Below are 22,628 nucleotides of genomic sequence, written 5' to 3'. Positions count from 1 at the left end.
GAAGCCTCATCTATCATCCCACATGGAGGCCAAACAGTTCGTTGGGCTGGCTTCTCCAGCATCCTGTCTCTTCGGCGTTCATCTCCAGTGCCCCGACGACTACTAAATCTGCCGTCGTCTGTTGCTTGTCGTGTTTTGACTCTGCCCCTTTCCCAGCGCCCAGCTGGCTGATAATAGTATACCCCGTACCCCGTTTCTCCCTCTCGCTCTTCCACTGCTCGCACTGGTGACGCACGACGCATAGGCTGTTGTAGTTAACTGGCCCGGGGAAAAGAAAAAAGAGCCGTCCCCAAGACGCCGTCCATACATATCAAGACGTGCAGAAGCAGCGGCCCTTTTTTAGTTACCCACTATCACACCACATATACACACACACTCACACACATCATCCCCCTCGTTGTCTCGTCTCCGGCCTCGTCCTCGTCGTCTTTGTTTTCGTCATCCGGCCGATGCCAGCGCCATCGCGCAGAGCAGCTCCAGGTCTACCTTCAGCGTCCCGAGTCTTTGCGTTCATCCTGGGCGAGGGTGGGTCATGTCATTCTCCCGGACTGCATCTAGAGTCGAGCTTGCAGAGGTAGAGTAAAGGTCGCCATGACGATGTTTGTCGACGCCGACCCGCTCGCTCTCTCCGCCGTCACCGCGCACCGCTATACTCAGGCTCAGCAGGGCCAGACTCAGACTCAGACTCAGACTCAGGCTCAGGCTCAGGCTCAGGCACCGGCACAGGCACCGGCCCAGACCCAGGGCCAGGAACGTCAACCGGCGCAAGAACTGGAGCCGAGTCCTCCGAGCTCTCACAGCCCGTCAGACGAGGTGCAGTCGCCTGTCAAGCCGGACGGGTCGCCCAAGAAGCGGAAGCGCACCAGAAAGGCCGCCACGGGCAAGAAGTTCGAGTGCAAGCACAAGGGCTGCGGGAAGAGTTACTCGCGAGCAGAGCATCTGTATCGCCATCAGCTAAATCGTACGTATCTCTGGCTGCGCATTCCTGTGGTACATGTCGGGGTGTTTTTGTGGTGTTTGTCGTGGAGGTTGTTGACATTTTGACGTTGACGTTGACGTTGAGCTGACATCGTGACTTCGCAAAAGACTCGCCCAAACAAATATATCGCTGCGAATTCCCCAACTGCTTCCGCACCTTTGTTCGCCAGGACCTGTGCATCCGGCACCAGGAGCGCCATAATACCCACGGCTCGCAGCTGCAGAAGCGCGATCATGTTGCTACTCAGGGCCCGGGCGCAGGCTCGCCGTCGTCTGCCAGAGATACAAGCAACAACCCGGCCCTCTCGCAGCCGGCCAGCGAGGCCAGGTCACCAGCAGGATCGATGCCTCCGCACTCGCGGATAGCTGAACAGCCTGTCAACGGTGCCGGCAGCAATGGCTTCATATCTGTTCAGGGCTTCCTGGCCTCGAACATGGCCGGCTCTGCTGCTAGTGCTGGCGCTGTTGGCGCTGGTGCTGGTGCCGGTACTCCTACTGAGCTCCATGCCGGACCATTACAGACACCCCAGAGCATATATCACAAAGGCAGTGCGGACTCTATACGGCGGCAGTCAGATGGAAATACGGGGGGATACCTTGTTCCGCAGCAAAAGGCCGTCTACGGTGAACCAAATTGCTCGAACTACGAGCCATACAACCAAACTACTAATAATACACATAATAACACACCCCAGCCATCATACTCGATATCTCCCCTGAACGGGACCACTGAGATAGGTCCCGGGGCGTCTGTTGCGTCCGAATCTGTACAGTCACGGCAGCAGTCTATATCGAGTCCTGCCGGGAACCATACCGTGTTTCCATTTGGCATGCCGTCCGGCTTGTTGGCAAACGGCATGGCTACTAACACGTACATGCCACAGAGCCAGAACATGCATATGCCGGCTGTCCTCCCTGACTCTGGCTTCACAGGCTCTGTCCTGAGTAGGTCCCACAGCCAGTCTTCGTCTGGTGCAAATCTGGCCAGCACCTTAAGCCAGATGACCTCTATGCCAACGACCATTCACGCGGAAACATCGGTATCCAACATGGACTCAGTAGGGCCATATGCCCTGCCGGTATTTGGCAGCGAGATATTGAATCGCTCTCCCTTTGCCTTGACTGATGACTTCACAGCCTGGCTCTTCAATGAAAGCTCGAATACATCATCCGCTGCTGGGTTCCCTGCAGTATCAACGATAATGCCCAACTACCTTGACCCTTTCTCCGGACAGATCCAAAATCCATATTACCCTACGGATTCGACTGCCATATCAGGGTACGTTACTGGGAATCCCCAGCAACAACAGCAGCAACATCATCCAATGAGCGTTACCAGTATTCTTGACTCGGCGCCTCCATACTCCGTCATGTCAGAAGAGAAACGAAGCGAACTGCTAGATCTAATACAGACGAGGTTCAATGAATCCGGCAGTGGCTCACTGAAGAGCCGCAAGGAGACATTCATGGAGGGTAATATGGATGCAGACAACCACATACTCAGTCTGCGCATGATGCAGACATATATCAGTTCCTATTGGTACCATTGCCATGCACAACTGCCTATCTTGCACAAACACACCTTTACACCAGATAAAACACCTAATCTCCTGCTCTTCGCTGTAATGGCCCTTGGAGCTGTTACTTTGGATAACAACCGTGGTCAGCAATTTACTGATACGGCATCAGAGCTGGCGAACTTCATCTGCGTTCATCTGCGATGGGAATTATTCATGGATCCCGATTTCAGGCCACCAGCAAAGCTCTGGGTCTTCCAAACACTGCTACTTCTTGAGACATATGAGAAGATGTACTCCACACGAGAGCTACATGAACGAGCACACATACACCACGATACTACACTAACATTGATGCGCCGTGGTAGCTCCCTAATAGGCCGGACAGCCTTCAACTCGCCTCCGTCTCCCTCGGACAACCGACAGCGCCCAGGAGTCCCCTCATCCTCCGGCAGCTCTGAGCCAGTCCACTTTGACGAATCATGGCTGCGCTGGATAAAATCGGAGGGGACCCGAAGGGTTGCATTTGCTGCGTTTGTCTTGGATTCGACCCATGCCACTATGTTCGGACACTCGGTGAAGATGGCCGCTCACGAAATGAGGCTGCCGCTGCCCTGTGACGAGAGTCTCTGGTCTGCTCCTTGCCCTGCCGAAGCGGCGAAGGTACAGTTACGGCTCAATTCTAGCGGTTTCAAACCGACGATGTTCCTTGAAGGGTTAAAGAAGACGTTGACTGGCCAGACGGTGCGAACTAACGCCTTTGGTCGAACAATCATAATGGCCGGGTTGCTGAGTGTAAGCTGGCACATGAACCAGCGAGATCTACAAGTTAATTCCTTGGGTGTCTCTCAAGTACCTGGCTTCAGAGACAAGTGGAGGTCCTCCATGCTCCGAGCATTCGACAACTGGAAGCGAGACTTTGATGAATCTCTAGCCAATGACCCCAGCCCACCTACCGGCAGCTATTCGTCGTCCGGTGGGTACCAGCAACGGCAGCAGAACCTGTTTGAAGAGGATGTCTTTTCTGAGACAAGAAACGTCCTCCACCATCTTGCTCATATGGCTTCTCATGTCGACGTGGTCGACTGCCAGATATTTGCTGGAGCTGCCCGGCTGCTCGGACGAGCCATCACCCCTAGAGACTTCAGCTGCGCAAAAGAGAAAATGGTCGAGCGATGGGCCAACAAGGACTCGGCTCGAGACGCTACTTTCTTTGCGTTGAAGTTCCTGTCACAGGTCCTGCTGCGGAATAACCATGCAAGGCCAGGCCATCAAGTGACTGGATCGAGCATGAATGTACAGGAGTACTGCGCGCGAGAGGACTTTATCATGAGCCGGCCGTGGGTTCTCTACTTTGCCGCCCTGGTCGTCTGGTCATATGGCTTTGCGCTGGACGGTCCCATCCGCCCATCACCGCCAGAACTGACCACGCCCGAGCAGCAACGACATGACATGTATGTCTACCTCGAACGAGTGGGCGGCGTCCATCACCCGAACGACCTTGAGAAGATCCGAGATCGAAATCGGTGTATGGGACTTCTCATGGTTTTGAGGGCAGACTTCCTCAACACCAGATGGGAGCTGCTCCACGAAGCGGCCAACCTCCTAGGAAGCTGTATCGAAAAGCTCAAGGGCTCTTCTATCACCATCGCCCCAAGCTCATGAACAACGATCTATCTACTATCCATTTATCTATTTACCTACCTAAATTTATCATATATCTACGGACATCTGGTCTCGTCTGATACTCACAACCAACAAAAGTCATCATCACCATATACATCTACACCCTCTTCACACCGCCACCTCATTAAGCGACTCCCTTTTCCGTTCCAGCGCTGCTCAACTGCTTTTCCTGCTTCCTTGTGTTTGTTTTGCTCTCCTCTTTCGTTTGTTCTGTGTCTCTAGCGCTTAGAAGTAGGATATTGAGGGCGCATGTTTTTGACCCAAGGGAACTCGGGGCTACAAAAAAAAAAAAGGTAATGACTGGTAACTGCTATTGGGACTTCATGAAGATTCTCCTTTCTCTTATCGACTTGCTATTCAGTTGAACTGGACTGTCTTTCTCGTCTACGTCTTCGTTTCGTCTTCTTCATCTTCTCTGGGTGTTTGTTTATACAGTCTTATCTCGACTTTCCGACCCCCTAACTTCTTGTAATTATAACTATACCACCATCGTCGACGCTCTCTATCTTCCAGCTCTCTTCTCTTCGGCCTCATCTGTAGAGTACTGTATTCCCGGAGTCGTAGCCCTGGTGTATGCGTTGGTCAGGGGCTTGCTAGTGGCGTCCCGTCTCCCATGGCAACGAGACGGCTGGCCTGGCCGCAGCGATAAGAGAGGAAAAAGCAGCAGATCAGCAGAAGACAGACCGAAAACACTGTCCCTGACATATAAACCACCATCGCCATCCACGTCCAGCTGTCCAGCAAGCAAAAAGAACACATCTTGAACCCTCTGCCCTCCATCCTCGTCGCCTACGCAACTCGGGAACACAAGCACGCAGAACCATGGTACGTGAAAATGCTCTTTTGCTCCCCCTTGCCCTCCCTCGCCGCTCGCCGCACCCAAGAAACGAGAAACAGCGTCTTGTCTGCCTCTGGCTGCGTCGCCACAGTAAACAAAAAAAAAAAAAAAAAAACGGGACTGCCTTGCGACTTGCCAGAAGATACAGCCTGCGACTGCGTTTCGTTTCGTGTGGTTGTCTCACGAATTCACCCTGACGTGGCTCTCGGAGAATAAGAGACTTCTCTTTTGCCCATCCTCGCAAATTCGCTTGAAAGACGAACCAGCGAATTTATTCCCCAAGAAACCAGACAAGCACCAGTCGGTAAATTCAGTATATCATCATGGCATCGGCTAACGAGAACCATAACAATGGCGACAAGGCCTCTACAAACTACAAGGAAGCATTCTCCCTCTTCGATAAGCGCGGAACCGGCCGTGTTGCCCTCGAGTCACTAGGCGATCTGCTGCGGGCATGCGGACAGAACCCAACTCTCGCTGAGATCAGCGAACTGGAGAAGGGAATTGGCGGAGACTGTGAGTTGATACACTGGCTGGTGACTGAAGGAAGGGCAAAAATAAAAGCTGATACATGGCGGTTTAGTTGATTTCGATGCCTTTTCCAAAGTGCTTAACCGACCTGGTGGATTCCGTGACCCCGGAGAGCCAGAGGAGTACTGCCGTGGCTTCCAGGTCTTCGACAAGGACATGACTGGCTACATCGGTGTTGGACAGCTTCGATACAGTAAGAATTACTGCTATATCATAGGAATAGCCGGTACTAACGGGGTTTGCGACAGTCTTGACCAACCTCGGCGAGAAGATGTCCGATGAAGAGGTCGACGAGCTCCTCAAGGCCGTCGACACCAGCTCCGGCGAAATAAACTACACCGGTAAGGTATCTTCTTGGGTTTTAAGTGAATGAACAAGCAACTAATATACGAGCTTCTACAGAGCTCGTCCGAACGATTCTCGCCAACTAAACTGTCCATCCCTTTCAAAACCTCTTTTATTCCGGCCTCGGTGTTTTACGTGTCACGAATATATCATTTATTTTCACAACTTGTTTATGGCTAGGGAGGGAGTCCAGAAATCATCCTGTCACACGACGTCGAAGAGTATCTTTCTTTGGTGATAAGCGGTAGAGATCGGTGTCTGGGCCTTTATTTTATGGAAATCGTAATATCAACTTCTTGTTAAAACCGACAGATCATTACTTTCGTGAACATTCATTTACCCAGCTTTCTTTGCAAGAGACTCCCATTCAGCCCAGGATTCCCGCTCAATCTTAATCTCAGTGCCCAGTTCATCTGTCTCAACTAGTGAGCCAGGAAGGATATAAATCACCTCTGGTTCTCCTGCGCCGGAGGTGTTGCTATCTTCCCCTTCTGTCGTCCCCCCAGCGCCACCCTTGTTATCCTCTGCTTTCTTAAAGTGAACCTCGTCCAGAACATATCCAAGCACGACCTTGCACCGACCACACCGGACCAGTAGCCGTTTCTCAAACCCGTCTGCTCTCCGTAGAATAATCGGTTTTCTATCCGGTGTAGTTGTTGACAACAAAATCGTGTAATGTTGCGATGAAGACGAGGAAGCAGAAGACTTCCCTTTCCTCGAGCCCGGTTTCAACGTAGCTGATTCCATCTGCTGTGATATCTCAGCCTCTCCCGAGTCTTTCTCGTTGTGCTCTTTACCTTTGACCTCCTCCTCCTCCTCCTCTTCCTCTTCCTCTTCCTCTTCATTGTCATCTTCATCCTCTGCGCTGGCAGACTTCTTCGGTAGAGGGAGTATTATCGCATTGTCTAAAGCTGGAGCACGTCTTCGAGGAAGCGTAGAGAGATCTTGTGTTGATGCGACGAGAAGATGGTTGCAGAATCGGCAATGGTAGGTTCTTATAGGTATGCGGCCTCGAGGTTGACTGGCTTTGGACTGTTCTGCATTGAGCTCTTGCTGTTGCGGAGTGGGCGATTCTCGAGCGGGAGAGTCCCGGGATGCGGTAGTCGCCATTATATCTTCAAACCGACTGGTCTGATGTAACTTCTCAATACCCAAACAGCTTCAGTGAGGAATTGGACTTCTCTGTCTTGTTTTGCTTGTTCAACAAGTTCAAAGCTGCAGGTTGAATAGCTGTGTCACGTGACTGTCAAATCGTCCATAGACCATTTTGGGAAACGCCGTTTATTAAATGCAATTGAGTATTCTCTACACCATAAGAAAATACAGAAATTAATGGATGCGGATAATAGATTCTCTGCAAGTAATATATTTATGCCCTCTGATAAGTGGAAGATTGATATGCGTATATATGTTATTGAGCCTTACTTGGCGTTGTGTCTAGATTCTTTGGTAGTATCTATACCAAGCGATCTTTATATCATTATGTCACAAGGTATAACTTACCTAGTTGTTGGGCCACAGGTATAGATACCCGCGTTATGTACAATCAATGTAGCGGGTCAACAGCCTTTGACCAATACAGTTTCAAAGTCACACATCCAAACCAAACCCCGAAAGAATCCAACCTACCTTGCAAACAACCACCCGTGCCGCTCCTTCTTCGTGTTTATCGGGGTATCCCGACAGTAATCTGTCAAGCAGTCGAAGAAGAAGAAAAAAAAGCCACTGCCCACGTTGCTATGACATTTTGGCGCTGCTGACCCTTAATGATCACCCCTGTCTTTAACAGATGTCAGGCACACCATCAACTAAATCGGACAGTTCAAATAGGCTCGCAATAGGTATATCTAATCGGTAAGGTGTAACGTAGAGCCATGGCGGTTTTCGTGACACCCCACGCAGCAGGGGTCGACGCCGGGTGGCCGGGTTATAGACTCGTCGTTTTCGATCGCTAAGAATTCCCAGAAGAATCTGGATCTAGGCCGTGTTCACCACCCGCAGGGAGAGAAAAAAGAAAGAAAATGGTGGGGTGAAAATGGACGAAATAGGCCTGTTGGTATCATCTCTGCATGCTGGCAGTGACAGTTGGAGGCGAGTGTGGCTGCAGGGGTATTCCAAATCTTTTGACTCAACGGCTTGATATCGGCGCCTCAATCCATTTTTGGCCACAGTGATAACGCCTGCTCTTGACTTGTCATTTCTCCTTGGTTGCTGGTTTGGTCTGCCGTTGTTAGGGTGTATGTACTTTGTAGATGTTTTTTCCCTCAAAGTAAAGGTTGGAACCTTGATAATCACGTGATTCGTGATTCAATTAGTAATTGAGTTCGTACTATCTTTAATTTAAGTTTACATGAAAGTTTAAATTGAGATGTAAATAAACATCAACATCGAACCTTCCCATAGTACAAAATGCACCTTCCTTTCTCTATTTGAGTAAACAAACAAACAACCAAGCTGGGTTTAGATAGTAACCTACACACAGCGTGAGTGCACTATCCTGCCTGTAATTAGTTTAGTTGCTGGAGCTGGAGCAAAGCTGCAGAAGGCGGCATGACGCTGTACGGAAGTAAGAAAGGAGAGAGGGGAGTAAGGCAACTTGCTTGACCATCGGATATAACGACTAAACTAACTAGCTAGTTATGAGCTCTAAGCTAAATGAACAACAACCCAACCGCAGAACTTGCACCGGTAGAACATGCATGCCATAAATTTATGGAGGCGAATGTAAAAGCTCAAAAAGAGGATGTATAAAGTGACGATAACTTAACTCGAGCTTAGTTTGAAGCAAAGTAGACGGACGGAAGAAGAGGGGCGGGTATAAGGAGTCTAGGCCAGGCCAAGTTCCTTGTAGAAAGCGTCTGGCTTTGGTTCACGGCCGAGGAACTCCTTGAGAGTAGTCATTTCATCTTGGCTTCCTCCTTTTTCGAGGACAGAGTAGCGGTAGCGACGGCCTTCTTTCTTGTTCATGGGGTCGTCTTTGAAGACGGTGTAGAACATGTCGGTGGAGTATACTTGGGAGCTGTAAGGTCATGTTAGTATTTATCTAGGTGTTGTGTTAAAGGTAAGACATACCTGAGATAGCCGTAGTATCCAGCATCGTAGCCACCCATGAGATGGCCAAAAGTAGCTTCTCCGTGACCCCAGGAGTAACCCTGGCCGAGAACCTCGGGTCCGTCGAGAGAAGCAATCTCCTTTCGAAGCTTGTTGTACGTCTCTGAGACGTCCATGGCCTTGATTGCCTCGTGGTCCTTGGGTTCGTGGACAGTCATGTCGAAGATTCCAAAGTGGAGCTGTCGCAGGTTGAACAGGGCGGCATTGACATGCTTCGTCTTGATGAGGTTCTGGATCAGCTCGTCTGGAATCTCGGCTGCGGGATCTGGCTTCTCTCCCGCATGTTCCTTCCAGGCCTTGTAGTACTCTGGTGAAATGGTGGAGTAGTGTTTGCTAAGGGACTTGAGTTGGGAGGGAGTCCAGCACCAGTTCTCGAGCATCTGGCTGGGAGCCTCTACGAAGTCACGGACGGTGTTGGTGCCGTGGAAGCGAGAGTAGATGGTCTTGGAGACAAGATCGTGGATTCCGTGGCCGAGCTCGTGGAAGAGAGTGACGACTTCGTCATGCTTGAGCAGACTGGGCTTCTTCTCGGTTGGCTTGGAGAAGTTGCAGACCAGTGCGGTGGCAGGGTATCGACGAGATCCATCCTCTTTGATGAAGCCCTGTACTCCAAAGTCAGTATAGAGATATAGATGTTGATTGATAGGGATGAACATACCGGTTGCAGGTTGAAGTTAGCGGCATGGCCATACTTGCCCTCGCGAGGGAACAGGTCAAGATACAAGTATCCAACAAATCCGCTTCCCTCGCCCTCGTCGTTCCAGACGCTGAACACCTGCACGTCTTCATGCCAGACGATATCCTCTCCCTTGCCCGAGCTAGAAATCTTAGCTCTCTCCTCACCCTTGATCTCAACGAAGACAAGACCAAAGATCTGCTCGAAGATCTCCAGCATGCCGCGGATAGTAGTCTGAAGCGGGAAGTACTCTGCAATCAGCTGATGATCGAGAGAATAGTCCTTCTCCAGCATCATGCGGTCATAGAACCTATGGTCCCACAGGAAATAATGTCCATCAAACGTCTTCTTCTGAGTCTCGACGTCCTTCTTCTTCATCTCCATGAGAGTCTTGATCTCCTGCTTCCCACCATCCGTCAGTCTAGAGCGCAAATCGCCCAAGAAGCTATCGACTGTCTCGGGGTTCTTCGCCATCTTATCCTCCAGCCTGAACGCGGCATGGTTGGGGTATCCCAGCAACCGAGCAGCTTCGTCACGGAGGAGCAACGTCTCCTTGAACAAGGGTATGTTCTGATTGCACTTGTTCTCATTGGCAATCATAACCGCCTTCCTCGTCTCGGGCTCAATAGCGTACTTGAGCGTGGGGAAGAGATCAGGGTATTTAAAGCTAAGTCTGAGCTTGCCCTCGTTCTCACCCTCGCCCTTCTTCAGGCCCGAGAGCACATCCTCGGGAACACCGGCGAGCTGCCCCCTGGTAAACCACAGCCCGCCGTTCTCCTCGTTAAGGTTCTTCTGGAACTCAATGGCAATATCGCTCAGCCGCTTCTTGATCTCCTTGAATCTGTCCCGCTTGGGGCCCGCAGGCAGTCCGAGCCCGTTGCGTAGGTAGTCTTTGTGTTCCTTCTCGAGCAACTTCTGGGACTCTGGGTCGAGCTTCTCGTTCTTCTTGACTGCTGCGTCGACAAGCTTGTACAGGTCCTCGCGCATGGCAGACTCGATGCCGAAGTCGTTCATGAGCCGCTCAGCCTCGGTCGAGGCGTCTCGAAGCTTGCTGTCTGTCGAGACGGACTGGTAGAAGCCCAGGATATGCGACTCGAGGGCCATGGTGTTCTCGTCCCGGGCCAGTGGAAGCACGACCTTGTCGAAGGAGGCCGTTTCAGCAGTAACGTTGTTGGCGACGCCATCCTGGACGGCACGCGAGAGCTCGATGAGGCGCTTTGTGTCTTCCACGACGGAGGTGGGCGTGCCTGTGAACAGCGGCGGGGGCTGAGGGGGTGATCGCAGAGCAGAGGGAGCCATTGAAGCTGTCGTGAGCGGTCTAGTGGTGGTTGCTAGCAGTGAGGTTGTTGATCGAAGAAGTGATGTTGGTGTTGGTGTTGATGTTGATGTTGTGAAGTTGGAGCGAGAGGGAGGAAAGACGAAGGCGGGGCGGGCGGCGCGCAGGGAGGGCAGCCCGAGGGCGGGGAAGCGCAGAGCAGGCGCCAGGATGAGGACGGCGACCACGAAGAGCGGGAGGGCGAGCAGGAAGAGGGAGAGGGAGCGCCTCGTAGCCAGCGCCAGGATGACGGCAAGGGAGCAAGCGGTTTCTTCTGTGTAACTGTTGGCTGGTAGCTGGTCGGAGCCAGTTGCAGTCGCAGTGGCTGTATATATAGTCTGAAGTAGAGCAGATCTAGATCTAGATGTAGATATATAGATAGAAGAATGACTTGCAGCTACGTGAAGCTGTCCACTGCATGCAAGAGAGCAAAGAGCAGCCCTGGGGAGTTGAAAAAAGGACAGCCAAGCAGTTAGTTACAGCTAGCTAGTTTTACGTAATAATGATAGTTATGGGTCTCTTTCTAAGGATGGTCATGATCATAGTCATTTAATTAAGTATGTTTATTGTCTGGTAGTTAAAACACTTTTTGGTAGACAAAGACACTTAGCAGAAAGCGTAGGTGGTGTGTTTTTTCGCGAGAAAAAAAAAAGGATAAAAACCTGTAGCCTCCCCCATATCAACTAACTAGTTCCTCGTAACTCCAGACCCCAGACAAAGCACAAAGAGACACACACATAAAAGAGACACGTGAATAAGAAAAAAAAAGAAAAGAAGAAGAGTACAGAGTTATTAGATGGCGGGGAGGTCTGTTCGTTTCCCTGGCCATAGCACGGCATAGTCGACGGTTCGGACGGGGGTCATGAAAAGGGAGATAACGAAGGCAAAGGGGGGGGTTTCGTTCCGGGACCACGGGAGGAATCGAAGGAGAGTCCGTTTCCAGGTCGGAGGGTGGGAGCCTGTCTGTCCAGTTGGCAGGTAATGGTTCCAGTATCCAGGCTCGAAAGGATAGCATCATCATCGGAAGAGGAGGATAAGAAAAAAAGGCCAGTCATCCACGGGCTCATGACGTGACTCTAGTCGTCTACGCAAGGAAAGAGACCAAATCGTTAACCATCAATGTCTTAAAGAAGAAACAGGTTAGAAGAAGAGGCAGGACGCTGAAAGACGCTGAAGCAAGAAGTCGAAGAAGCAGCAAGTCGAAGTAGCAGCAAAACGACGGACGCAGAAAAAAAAGAGGCGTTTAAGCGGCGCCAGCAGACGGGAACGACTCAGGGATCTTGGTCACCTGTGAACCAGCACGAATGATACGGTTTCCAGACTCATCACGTACAAAGTCGACTTCCTTGTTTTCCTTCTGGGCTCTCTTCCAGATCTCAACCTCGCATCCTCCGCGGATGACGCCGACTCTCATGGTCGAGAGCAGGTTGTGGGCGGCGTTGGAGTGGTTGTAGACACCGCCGTTGAACATGGCGGTAGCGTCCTTGCCGATGCCAGAGTTGATCATCGCCTTGCCGCCGGGGTGGTCCTTGATGAAGTCGGTGACGTCGTGGACAACACCGGCGACGGCAATCAGACCACGGCCGTTCTTGGCCTGCTCGACGTATTCCTCCCATTCCATGACGGGCAGCTGGTCGAGCGGGATACCCCAGTCGAGCTTGGCACGGCGCTGGTCGATCTTCTTCTGCAGCTGCTGGACACGGCCCTTTTCGATCTCGTTGGCGCGGAACTGCTTGAGGTCGTAGGCGAGGCCGAGCTGCTTCCAGATCCAGATGGTCCATTTGGTGGGGTCGTACTGGTGCCATTCGATGGCGTTGCGGTAGTCTGACGGGAACTCGTGGTGGAAGTTGTGGTATCCTTCGCCGAGGGTGACGAAGGCGGTGATGACATGGTCTCGGGGGGAGTTGCGGTCATCGAAGGGCTGGTCTCCGAGCCAGTGGGCGAGGGAGTTGACGCAGAAGGTGGCCTGCTGGACGAAGAAGACGCGGAGGATGCCGGCGTAGATGAATCCGCCCATCCAGTCGCCCCATCCGAGACCGCTGACGAGCGCAGGGAAGAGGAAGCCCATGGTGAGGAGAACCTTGATGTAGTGCTTGTGCTGCCAGACGACGACGGGGTCCTCGTTCAGGTCGGTGATGTCAGTACGGCCGATGCGCTTGGGGTTCTGCTTCATGATCATCCAGCCGATGTGGGAGTAGAGCAGGCCCTTGCGGACAGAGTAAGGGTCCTTGTCGGTGTCGGTGTAGCGGTGGTGGGCACGGTGGTCGCGAGCCCACCATCTGATAGATCCCTCCACGGCACCACCACCGACGGCAGCCAGGTAGACTCTCAGGGGGAGAGTGGCAGAGTACGAGGAGTGAGCCCAGAGACGATGGTATCCTACTCTCGTTAGTACATCATATCCCTTTTTTTTATATATATATATTGTTTGATGTATGATTTCATCTACTTACCAGCTGTGATTCCCAGGCCGGTCATGAAGTAGTAGAGCACCGACCAGATGGCAGTCTTGAGCTGCAGCGGCACCCAGAAAGCCTGGATGCAGCCAGACAGAGGGATTCCCAGGATCAGGGTGACGTTGAGCCAGTTGACGTGCTGGTACCAGTTGGCGAGGGTCATCTTGGTATCTGTGATATGCGGCTTCTTGTCCTGCTGCTGCTGCTGCTGAGGAGTCTGAGTCTGAGTCTGAGCCTGAGCCTGGGCCAGAGCAGGCTGGACTGTCGACAGACCGGCGTCTCCCATGGTGTCGTCGTTTATTGTTCTAGTATATTCGGAATACCCAGGGTTGATGTTGATATCAAGTTGATAGACAGGTGTTGAAGGGGGAGAGAGGTGCAAGAGTTAGGAGCACTCCCTTCGACTCTACCACGGAGGAGGCAGAAGGTCGACTATGACGACGACGACGGCGACAGTGATGACAGAGGCAAACAGCAGAGTCTACCAGATCTGTCCTGTTTGACTGTTTGTGCCAGAGGAATGATGCAGTCTGGAGGAGGATGGCGGGATCTAGTTATATAAACACCCCCAGCAGGCTAAAACGGAGATGGCACCACCAGTGGGAAAAAAGGCAAAAAGAAGAAAAGAGAAAAAAGAGAAAAAAAGAGGAAAAGCCCTAGAAGAGCCTGTCAGCTGCCTGCGTCTTCCCTGCTTTCTCGCTGCCTGTCTTTGCCCTCGAATTCTCCTTGTGCAAGTCCTTTCGCCGGCTCGCATCTTTGCCTTTTTTGCCTTTTTTGCCTGCCTCCCTCGCCGCGTCTTGTTGGGGCGGAAGTGGATGGGACAAGCTTTTGGTTGCTTTTCGCGGTGCCTGAGTGGAGGCTGCAGGAGACAGGGCTGGGGCAGGCTTGCGGCGGCCGCTGGTATCGCATTTACAATACACGACTCGCTGTTGGCTGCTGGGCCCAGCGCTCGATGGGGGCCTGCCACTGCTGCCCCTTTGGGTCAATTGCAACTGTGGGCTCCCCTTCTGCGGCCTGGCTTCGTCTCAGCGGGTTCTGTGCATAGATGGTGCTGCTGCTGGGGGTTTCTCGCGGACTTGATGGCCCTGATGGCCCCCCTGGGAGTCGCAGAGTCGATCAGCCGTGACATGACGATACGTGCTTATGTAAGTAATACGCCCTCCAACGGCGCTGGCCATCGCCTCCCAACAAACTACATCATCGAGCCGAGAGAGCGTCGCCACAGAAAAAGAGAGACTCCTTGCTGGTCGTCATTTTTTTTCGGTCTCTCTTCGTCATCTTTTTATCTCTTATCTTATCGCTTATCTCTCTCATCACTCTATCCTCTATCTTCCCTTCCCATCTTCTTCTTCTTCTTTAATTGTCTTCTCTAGCTGTTCTTCTTCCCTTCTCTTCGTCTACTTCAAAGTCGCTTTTTGTACCGGACAACTGACTACCCAAAGAGGACTAGCGTCAAAGCACCTCTTCCCCAACAGAAAAAATCTGCCCTTCTTGGAGATGACTAAGAGATGACTAAGACGGCTTTTTTTGCAGCATCTTTTTTCCCCTTCAGTCTCAAAAAGGAAACAGCCGAGGCATCTTCGCCCCCCCGGATGATAAGATAAGCAGCAAAGCAAATCTTCAAACGTCCATCCTTGCTAGACGCCGGCCTTGCTTGCTAGCATCTGCTGCGACCGAGCACTTGCATGCGGCAGATCTCCTTTTTTTAAGTAGTAGGGTTATGAAGATAAATACCGACCAGGAGTCTGAAGCTGCCGGGGAATTTTCTTCATGGCCGGCCACCCCTGGGCCTCGGAGACTGACGAAGCTTCCCATGTGTTCTTCCATCCGCCGTCCCTCCGGCCCAGCCTTTTTTTCTCTTCCTCTCCCCGGATCTGCCCGACTTACTAAGAAACTTCGACAAACATTTATACATAACAGCAAACATTCCCATTGGAGATTATCAAGACTCATATATTATACAAGGAATAGAAACATCGATCAAAGAACACAAAGCAGCGACGCCAATGGTGCAAACACCGTGCTCAACAGAGGATTCACCACGCCCATAGATGCATACCACCCTCCGCACGCCAAGTTGCCCAACAAGTAGGTGTAGAAAAGTGGCTTTTCGAACGGACCTTCGATGCCGTGGTGGAACCACTTCAGCTGCAATATTACTATCCATTATTATTATTAGCTGTTAGTTGATGTTTGTCCTGCATTAGCGCGCAAAAAAAAGTCGTTTGATGCACAGGAGGGAAATAGTTTCACGGGGTATATATCTCCGGATGGGGGGTTGAGGGTTGGGTCGGGTTGGGGTTGAGCCATGGCATGATGTTTGTGGGATTTATACGGTTTAGTTTCAGGATCGTGGCATGACATTGACTTACTGCCGATCGTGGGGAGGATCATCAGATGCTGGAAGCAGATGCCGATGATGTCGTAGAGTTTGCTCTTATGCGAGCGCAGCATGGGCAGCACCCTGGTGAAGCCGTAGGTGGTGTGGACCAGCACTGTGTACGCGTTGAAGCCGATGCCGAGGGCTGTCAGACCGACTCGCCATGGTTGGCTCAGTAGCATGGTGGGTGATGTTGTTATTGTTGATTGACCCTGACGTTATTACTATTGTAGGCATGTGAGATTGATAGTATTAGGTACTCGAGATAACGGCAGTTTATATACTATTCGCTGCATCGGAGTCGGGGAGGTTATCGAACCGCGATACGAACATGCTCTGCCGACCCAAGATCGACCAAGATGCTATATTTATCGCTTCTCTTAGCATTCGCGCTGGTTACTACATATAGTAATCTGGCACTAACCAATTTACTACTATCTAGACGTCACCCTCAACCATGCTCCGGAGCAGTTGCTCTGTATCGTCCTCCTCTTGCTGGGTGTTCGGCTCCGTAGAAGACTGTAGATCAACAGCCTCCAACCACTCCTCATCTTCCTCCTCGTCCTGGCTGTCCATTATCTCGGCAGGTAGACTCGTACTCGCCAACACAGCTTCAGCCGGTTTCTCCTCTGGCATCTGCTTCTTCTCTTCTACGCTCTCCCTTTCCTCCTCTTCCTCTTCTTCTTCACTATCATGCTCAATCTTAGGTCGACGAGGGAGCTGAGCTCCAAGAAGCTCATCCCCGTCAAGCTTCCTTTTCGCAGACACAGGCGTCACCGTGCCCCTTGTACCACCCAGACTAATCGGCAGCCGCATAAACTCAACCAGGCCCTTAAAAAGCTAACATCAGCAAATACACATCATCAACCTCTATAAAAGACAAAAGAAACATACCTCATCCTCTACAAGAAATGGAACAATCCTCTCCACGGCCCGGGGCAAAACAGCCTTCTTGCCCGCCCTAAACACCTCCGCAATCCTGATCCGCGCCATTCCAAACTTCTCGCTGACTCCAGAATCTAGCCAATGCCAGTACAATATCACCCGCGTAGCCACGCTCGTGTCCCACGTATACCCCGATATCGCAACATGCAGCATCGGTTTCTGGCCCGACCGAAACCGAGTCACCATCTCATTGACCACGATCACAGCACAGCCGAACCGAGACGCAAGAGCATTAAGGTTCGAGGACAAGCTACCTATCAGTTTCCACCAGAGTTTGGACTCCTGCGCCTCTTTGTTGGCCCTTGGCCCTGCGCCGGGGAGGTCTTTGGCCTTGCTGCCTAGCTTTGCAGGGAGCTTGGATCGGAACTCCGAGCCAAACAGACACGATATCGAATCTACCACTATCAGACCTGTGTTGGGCGGCGGGAAGTCAGCGATAGGATGGCATATCAGGGCCAGCAGGTGGGCGAGCGTGGTAGGTTGGAAATGGAGTAGATTCCGTAGTCGGTCCTGGGTTTCGAGGGGGGTGCTGTCCCTTGATAGCATCTTTTCAAACCTGGACATGCATATGGGACCAGCGGTGTCTGGCTCCCCCTAGTTAGTCCCATGTCGATAGTAATGCAATGTAGAAGGTGTTGCCTTACCTATCCATATGACTGTCTCTCCTTGCTTCAATGCATTCACGGCAGTGGTCATACTAGACAGGGCCGGTAAGCATGGTAAAAGCACCAGAAGGGAAGGAAACAAGCCGACTTACGCCAGAGACGTCTTGCCGGATCCTCGTGGTCCAGAGAGTTCCGTGATTTCACCTCTGCGAATACCCGGTGACAAAGGAGTTTGTGACTCTTCAGCGTCTCCATTCCCGTTGCTGCCAGAATCAACATTGCCATTCCCGCCTTCTGCACCAGCCGCACTCGGACCTAACTGGGTCCATCCGGGGAGTGCAAATTGGGATGCAGCGGGGAGAACGTCGGCAGGCGTATTTGCAGCATGATCTAAGGGGGGTATCAGTGCCTTGTCGAGGTGTGGTAGGCTGGTAGAGAGGGGAGTCCTTCCAGTCGATGGGCTGAGTAATTGGCTAGGATTCTGCGAGTGGACTACTGGCCGGTTAACAACTTGTTATTCACCATAGAATGTATAAATACATACGTGTCGGTGTTGCCTGGAAATTAGCTGTGTCTCTGTTCATGGCTCACCATGGCCATCGAGACGGCAGTCGACAGAGAATCCCTCATCAATAGTAGTAATAGTCGAAGGTGTTAGTCACTTAAGCGGGTTCAATTAAGCGGCTACGACGACGCGAAAACGCGCCTACGCGAAAGGCTTATCGATAAGATCAAACTCTAATTCCGCCTCAATATCAAGGTCCTCGTTAGTTGTTGATCCCATCTATATATCTATGTAATGTTTCTATATTATCTACACGCCGGATTGCATAACCTGCTTCGCCTTAGCAACGACGTCCACCCAGACAGGCGGTTTCGACCTGCGATCACCCACGACATTCTCAACATCCAGACCCCAGCGCATAAGGAAATCCTCACTGCCCCATTCGCCCGTCCCCATCAACCCAATCGGTATCTTACCCTCGGTGTTCTCTTCCGCGATCTCGCCTTCGTTCTTCGTACCCTCGGGAACTACAAAGCCCGCAGGCACATTGATCGCAGGGAGACCAGTAAAGTTAGCCAACCAGATGAAATTCATCGTTTTCAGCGTCTGGTCTCCATCGCTGATACCGTACTTGAGCTCCTTCTGGTCCCGAATCGGCCAGCCCGCGCAGCTGGTCGTGGGCGTCACAATGATCATACCCGGGTACTCCTTCCATAGCCAGGAGAGGTGCTGCATTAGCAAGCGACGAAGTTTCTGAGCAAGCAAGTAATCCGTAGCAGGCGTTTCGCGGCCCAGACCAAGCAGTATCTTGTTCGGGGCTGTGAGGTTGGATGTATCGGGGAGCAAAGTCGCGGCGTCAGTGAGGATGGTGACGGCGTGCGCGATCTGGCCTTCAACCAGGTAGGGTATCTGGATGGGCACGACGGTGTAGTTGTGTTTATCAGCGAGGGTGGAGATGGCGGATCGGCAGAGATGTTGGATTGCGGGAGTTGCCTGGGAGAACCACGCTTCGGGTACTCCGAGGTATTTGGTGCCGTTGGGATTGCAGGGTGCGAGTCTTGGAGAAACTGGCAGGAAAGGCGAGGTTGGTGGCGGGCAGCCTATGATGCGGTAGAGTGCGGAGAGGGATTGCAAGTCCGCCGCTATGGGCCCGTTGACAGCACAGGTGTTGGAATGGTTGGGACCCGGGTGGTGAGAGATTCTGCTGTGGGTTGGCTTGAGGCCATAGACGGAGCAGAACGAGGATGGAATGCGGATGCTGCCGCCGCCATCACTTCCGAGGGCAAAGGGGAGCAGTCCGACACTGACTGCGTATGCGGTGCCGGAGGAACTGCCGCCGGTGTAGTACTTGGGGTTGTACGGGTTGAGGGGAGTGCCGTAGTTCGGGTTACTCCCAGAGGTGTCTACATCGACTGTTAATACTTGTTTATGGGGATGGGTATATATATATATATATTTCAGCGAGAGTATACATACCCAGACCGAATTCGTGCATGGAGAGCTTCCCCAGGACGACAGCTCCGGCCTCCTCTAGCTTTCTTACACACCAGCTGGCAATGGAGCCACCGGACGAGGCAGGATCGCTTGTGTAATCGTTCAAGGAGCCCAGACAAGTCTTGTACCCATCGATGTCGTACTCGTCCTTGACGGCGGTGGGTATGCCATCCATCAGTCCCCGTGGGCATCCCTGCTTATACCGTAAGGTTGACGCTTCAGCGGCAGCCAGAACCAGGTCAACCCGCGTCTCGAACCAGGCCGCAGAGTGTTCTCCCGGCGGCGTAGTATCTCGGCGTATAAGCGGCAAGATGGCCTTTGCTACCGCCGTCGGCGTCAATTCACCCGAGACGTACATGTCATGGTAGTCTTGCACCGTATAGTATCTGGCGCGCGGCGGCACGGCGGTAGACGCCAGCTGCGCTTCGGCGGTATAAACCTTGTGGCCATTCTCCCCTTCTGCTTCTTGGTTCTGCAGGGCGTCATCGTCTTCGAGGATCTCGGAAGTCGGTACGACGGTCGGGTCGACTCGCGGCTCATAGTCTTCGAGCTGTTTTCTGATCTTGCGCAGGCTGGCGAATCCGGCGTTCTTCCAGATGAGGTGTCGAATCATGCCCACGTACTCGAAGCTGCGACACGACACGACGTCCATCAGCGAGGATGACAACTGGCGATATCAAGGAGAGAGACTTACACGAAAGCCGCGAAGACCAGCACGAGGCCGCTCATGGTGGGATTCTGCTTCCGCTCATTGCGGTATGCGACGTCCGGCCTGTGTCGTCAGCGGTACTCATCAGTACAAGTTGCAGGTAAAGTGCAGGTAAAGCCATCGACTCACCCCTTTCGAGGCTCCGGGTAGGCCAGGAACTTCTTCATCTTGCCGTCCATGGCAGCTCTATCGCCGTCCATCGTCATCCGTCTGCCTCTGGCTTAGTTTCTACCATGAGGTCGAGCGTCGAACGTCGACGTGGAGGTTCCTGAGGCCGGTGGAGCTGTCTTTTGATCCCCGGGGAACTAACTAACCAACACCAACACCAACCAGCCGAGGTCCAGCCAGCCAGCCAGCCAGCCGCAAGTCACTCAGTCATTCACTTCCGATCACCGCCGCTCATCACCCAAAACTAATTACGAAACGGCGAACTCTGCTCTGAGGTGGTCCGTAAGGCTGGCACAGCTGATCGATCGAGGCACGCTCGGCCTTTTTCCAGCAAAACGGCTGAGATCGCCGGACAGCCGGACCTAGCGACGAAGGGCGTGGGCCGGGCCGGAGGAAGCCAGATAAGGCCAGGTAAGGGGTTCGTTCGTTCGCAAAGGCCGAACCAGACAGGCGAAAATTTACTGACTAATTGCCGTGAATAGGCTCGTATGCAGTGAGATGCCAATGCAGAAAGAAAAATAGAAACGATTCCCGCAGCAATACCAGCCCATGACCTGGGCCTTGCTTGACGTTGGACAGACAGGCCGCGCGCCCTTTGACTTAGCTGGCTATATATAAGGGCTGAAGAAAACGGCTGTTGTAGTCCCAAGTCGACCGAGATACCCCAGAAGACAACGAAAGTGAAGGGAGAGGCAAGATGCTGTTCCTTCGCGGGATGATGCCACGGCTGAACCTGCCGGTTCCCGTGGCCATTGCGCTGCTATACATACTCTTTGTCTTCCCCGTGATGGGGATGGCATACTACGAGCTGAAGAGCCGACGAGCCCGAGCCCGCACGCCCAAGGGATGCCGCAAACTCGGCCTTCACGACGGGCACTCGAACCTGCACGACGAGCATGAATACAGCACCGACGGACTCAAACCAGGCCAGAAGAACAACAATGAGAAGCCAACACCACGCATCAAGGCGCTGATAGCCTACCCTATCAAATCCTGTCGAGGCATCGAGTTCAACTTCACGCATTTCAAAGACAGCGGACTCGCCTGGGACCGCCGCTTCTGTTTCGCAGAGTACACCACTGATAACGACGACAACGACGACGGTTCGAGCGGCCACTGGGACGCCAAAACCCTACGAAACGGCACATACTCTCGTCTCGCCCTGATACGGCCCGAGATCTGGCTCCCCGACCCTTCCAGCCCAACCTACGACAAGCGCCTTCACAGCGTGAAATCAGACGGCGTGCTACTCATCTTCTACCCACGCGACACCTCCCGCCTACCGCCCTGGACCCGTCTGGGCATCCAGCTCGGCCTGCTGGAGAGCGAGGAGTGGTTTAGCATCCCGCTCAACCCGCCGGCGGACTCGAGCGAGTACCCCCTCGAAGAGCTGCGGTTGTTCAGCATCCCTACGCGCGCGACGAGGTACTCGACGCATGTCCCTGCTGCTCTGGCGGAGTTTCTAGGCAGCAAGAAGCCATTGGGTCTGTTTAGGGTGCACCCAGAGCATGTGCGGGTTGCGGTGGGCAATGCGCCGAGCGAGCGGGAGCTGGGGTATGTTCCTGACAAGGCGTTTAGTGACGAGTACCTGTTGCAGATGCAGAGTATGGGCAGTCTGCGGGAGATGCATGGGCGGACGAAGTATGCTATCCCGCAGCTGAGTGTGAGGCGGTTCCGGCCGAATGTGGTGCTGGAGGGAGTCGGGGCGTATGAGGAGGATGCGTGGAAGATGATTAGATTTGTATCAAGTGAGAAGGAAGATGGTGATGGTGATGGTGAAGGAGTGGATGTGCATGTGTGTTGTCGGACGGTGAGGTGCAAGCTGCCCAACGTCGACCCGGACACGGGAGAGCGACATGCGGTTGAGCCGGACAAGACGCTGCGGGGGACGCGGGTGATTGACGCGGGCGCAAAGGGCGGCTGTCTGGGCATGATGCTGGTGCCGAGCAGGCCAGGTAAGCCACTCCGATTCCACGATTCCACGATACTTGTCTTATCATTTTACTACGTGTTGATACTAACTAACCTCTGTAGACTTCAAGATAAGCGTGGGAGACGAGGTGAGGGTGGTGTCTACGGGCGAGCACTTCTACAAGAGAGTGTAGTAAAAAGTGTAATGTAAAAAAAAAAGGATAGTGAAGATTAATCATGTTCCATAAGCCTTTACTTACAGCAAGCCGCCCCATCTATGGTGATAGTAATAGTAATAGTAATAGTTAATAGTAATAATAGTAAGAAGCGGTAAGAAAATTAAAGGGAAAAAAAAAAAAGAAGCGGTGATGTCTATGCACTTTTCCAACCCCATCTAAACCCCGTACTTTTCAATACCCAAAAGAAAAGAAAAAAAGAAAGAAAGAAAAGAATAATAT

General features: G+C 52.4%; 8 protein-coding genes across 8 annotated transcripts; 3 read left to right on the top strand and 5 right to left on the bottom strand.

Annotated features, from left to right (window-relative positions):
- Nucleotides 1–597: 597 nt before the first annotated feature.
- Nucleotides 598–4,160, top strand: TRV_02239 (C2H2 finger domain protein, putative; the record flags this gene model as incomplete). Its single annotated transcript, XM_003023561.1, has 2 exons — nucleotides 598–961; nucleotides 1,087–4,160. 2 exons carry the CDS (start codon nucleotides 598–600, stop codon nucleotides 4,158–4,160), a joined length of 3,438 nt encoding a protein of 1,145 aa, XP_003023607.1.
- Nucleotides 4,161–5,342: 1,182 nt separating this feature from the next.
- Nucleotides 5,343–5,923, top strand: TRV_02238 (uncharacterized protein; the record flags this gene model as incomplete). The annotated part of the gene is made up of 3 exons (XM_003023560.1): nucleotides 5,343–5,535; nucleotides 5,603–5,743; nucleotides 5,799–5,923. 3 exons carry the CDS (start codon nucleotides 5,343–5,345, stop codon nucleotides 5,921–5,923), a joined length of 459 nt encoding a protein of 152 aa, XP_003023606.1.
- A 308-nt stretch (nucleotides 5,924–6,231) lies between these two features.
- On the bottom strand, nucleotides 6,232–7,005 carry TRV_02237 (uncharacterized protein; the record flags this gene model as incomplete). Its single annotated transcript, XM_003023559.1, has 1 exon — nucleotides 6,232–7,005. The coding sequence occupies one exon, from the start codon at nucleotides 7,003–7,005 to the stop codon at nucleotides 6,232–6,234; it is 774 nt and encodes a 257-aa protein (XP_003023605.1).
- A 1,716-nt stretch (nucleotides 7,006–8,721) lies between these two features.
- On the bottom strand, nucleotides 8,722–11,534 carry TRV_02236 (uncharacterized protein; the record flags this gene model as incomplete). The annotated part of the gene is made up of 4 exons (XM_003023558.1): nucleotides 8,722–8,914; nucleotides 8,968–9,608; nucleotides 9,665–11,438; nucleotides 11,494–11,534. 4 exons carry the CDS (start codon nucleotides 11,532–11,534, stop codon nucleotides 8,722–8,724), a joined length of 2,649 nt encoding a protein of 882 aa, XP_003023604.1.
- Nucleotides 11,535–12,240: 706 nt separating this feature from the next.
- On the bottom strand, nucleotides 12,241–13,739 carry TRV_02235 (uncharacterized protein; the record flags this gene model as incomplete). The annotated part of the gene is made up of 2 exons (XM_003023557.1): nucleotides 12,241–13,376; nucleotides 13,451–13,739. 2 exons carry the CDS (start codon nucleotides 13,737–13,739, stop codon nucleotides 12,241–12,243), a joined length of 1,425 nt encoding a protein of 474 aa, XP_003023603.1.
- Nucleotides 13,740–16,271: 2,532 nt separating this feature from the next.
- TRV_02234 (uncharacterized protein) lies at nucleotides 16,272–17,967 on the bottom strand (the record flags this gene model as incomplete). The annotated part of the gene is made up of 5 exons (XM_003023556.1): nucleotides 16,272–16,664; nucleotides 16,728–17,362; nucleotides 17,423–17,475; nucleotides 17,536–17,875; nucleotides 17,928–17,967. The coding sequence occupies 5 exons, from the start codon at nucleotides 17,965–17,967 to the stop codon at nucleotides 16,272–16,274; spliced, it is 1,461 nt and encodes a 486-aa protein (XP_003023602.1).
- A 230-nt stretch (nucleotides 17,968–18,197) lies between these two features.
- Nucleotides 18,198–19,995, bottom strand: TRV_02233 (uncharacterized protein; the record flags this gene model as incomplete). The annotated part of the gene is made up of 2 exons (XM_003023555.1): nucleotides 18,198–19,300; nucleotides 19,365–19,995. 2 exons carry the CDS (start codon nucleotides 19,993–19,995, stop codon nucleotides 18,198–18,200), a joined length of 1,734 nt encoding a protein of 577 aa, XP_003023601.1.
- A 961-nt stretch (nucleotides 19,996–20,956) lies between these two features.
- TRV_02232 (MOSC domain protein) lies at nucleotides 20,957–22,054 on the top strand (the record flags this gene model as incomplete). The annotated part of the gene is made up of 1 exon (XM_003023554.1): nucleotides 20,957–22,054. A coding segment is annotated over one exon (1,098 nt), but the record flags the coding sequence as incomplete, so codon positions are not given.
- Between the last annotated feature and the right edge of the window lie 574 nt (nucleotides 22,055–22,628).

The sequence above is a fragment of the Trichophyton verrucosum genome (assembly GCF_000151505.1).
Source record: "Trichophyton verrucosum HKI 0517 chromosome Unknown contig00204_1.f1.exp, whole genome shotgun sequence".
Classification (NCBI taxonomy): Eukaryota; Fungi; Ascomycota; class Eurotiomycetes; order Onygenales; family Arthrodermataceae; genus Trichophyton; species Trichophyton verrucosum.
Note: the sequence above shows the minus strand (reverse complement) of the source record. Positions and strands in the feature narration are given on the sequence as shown.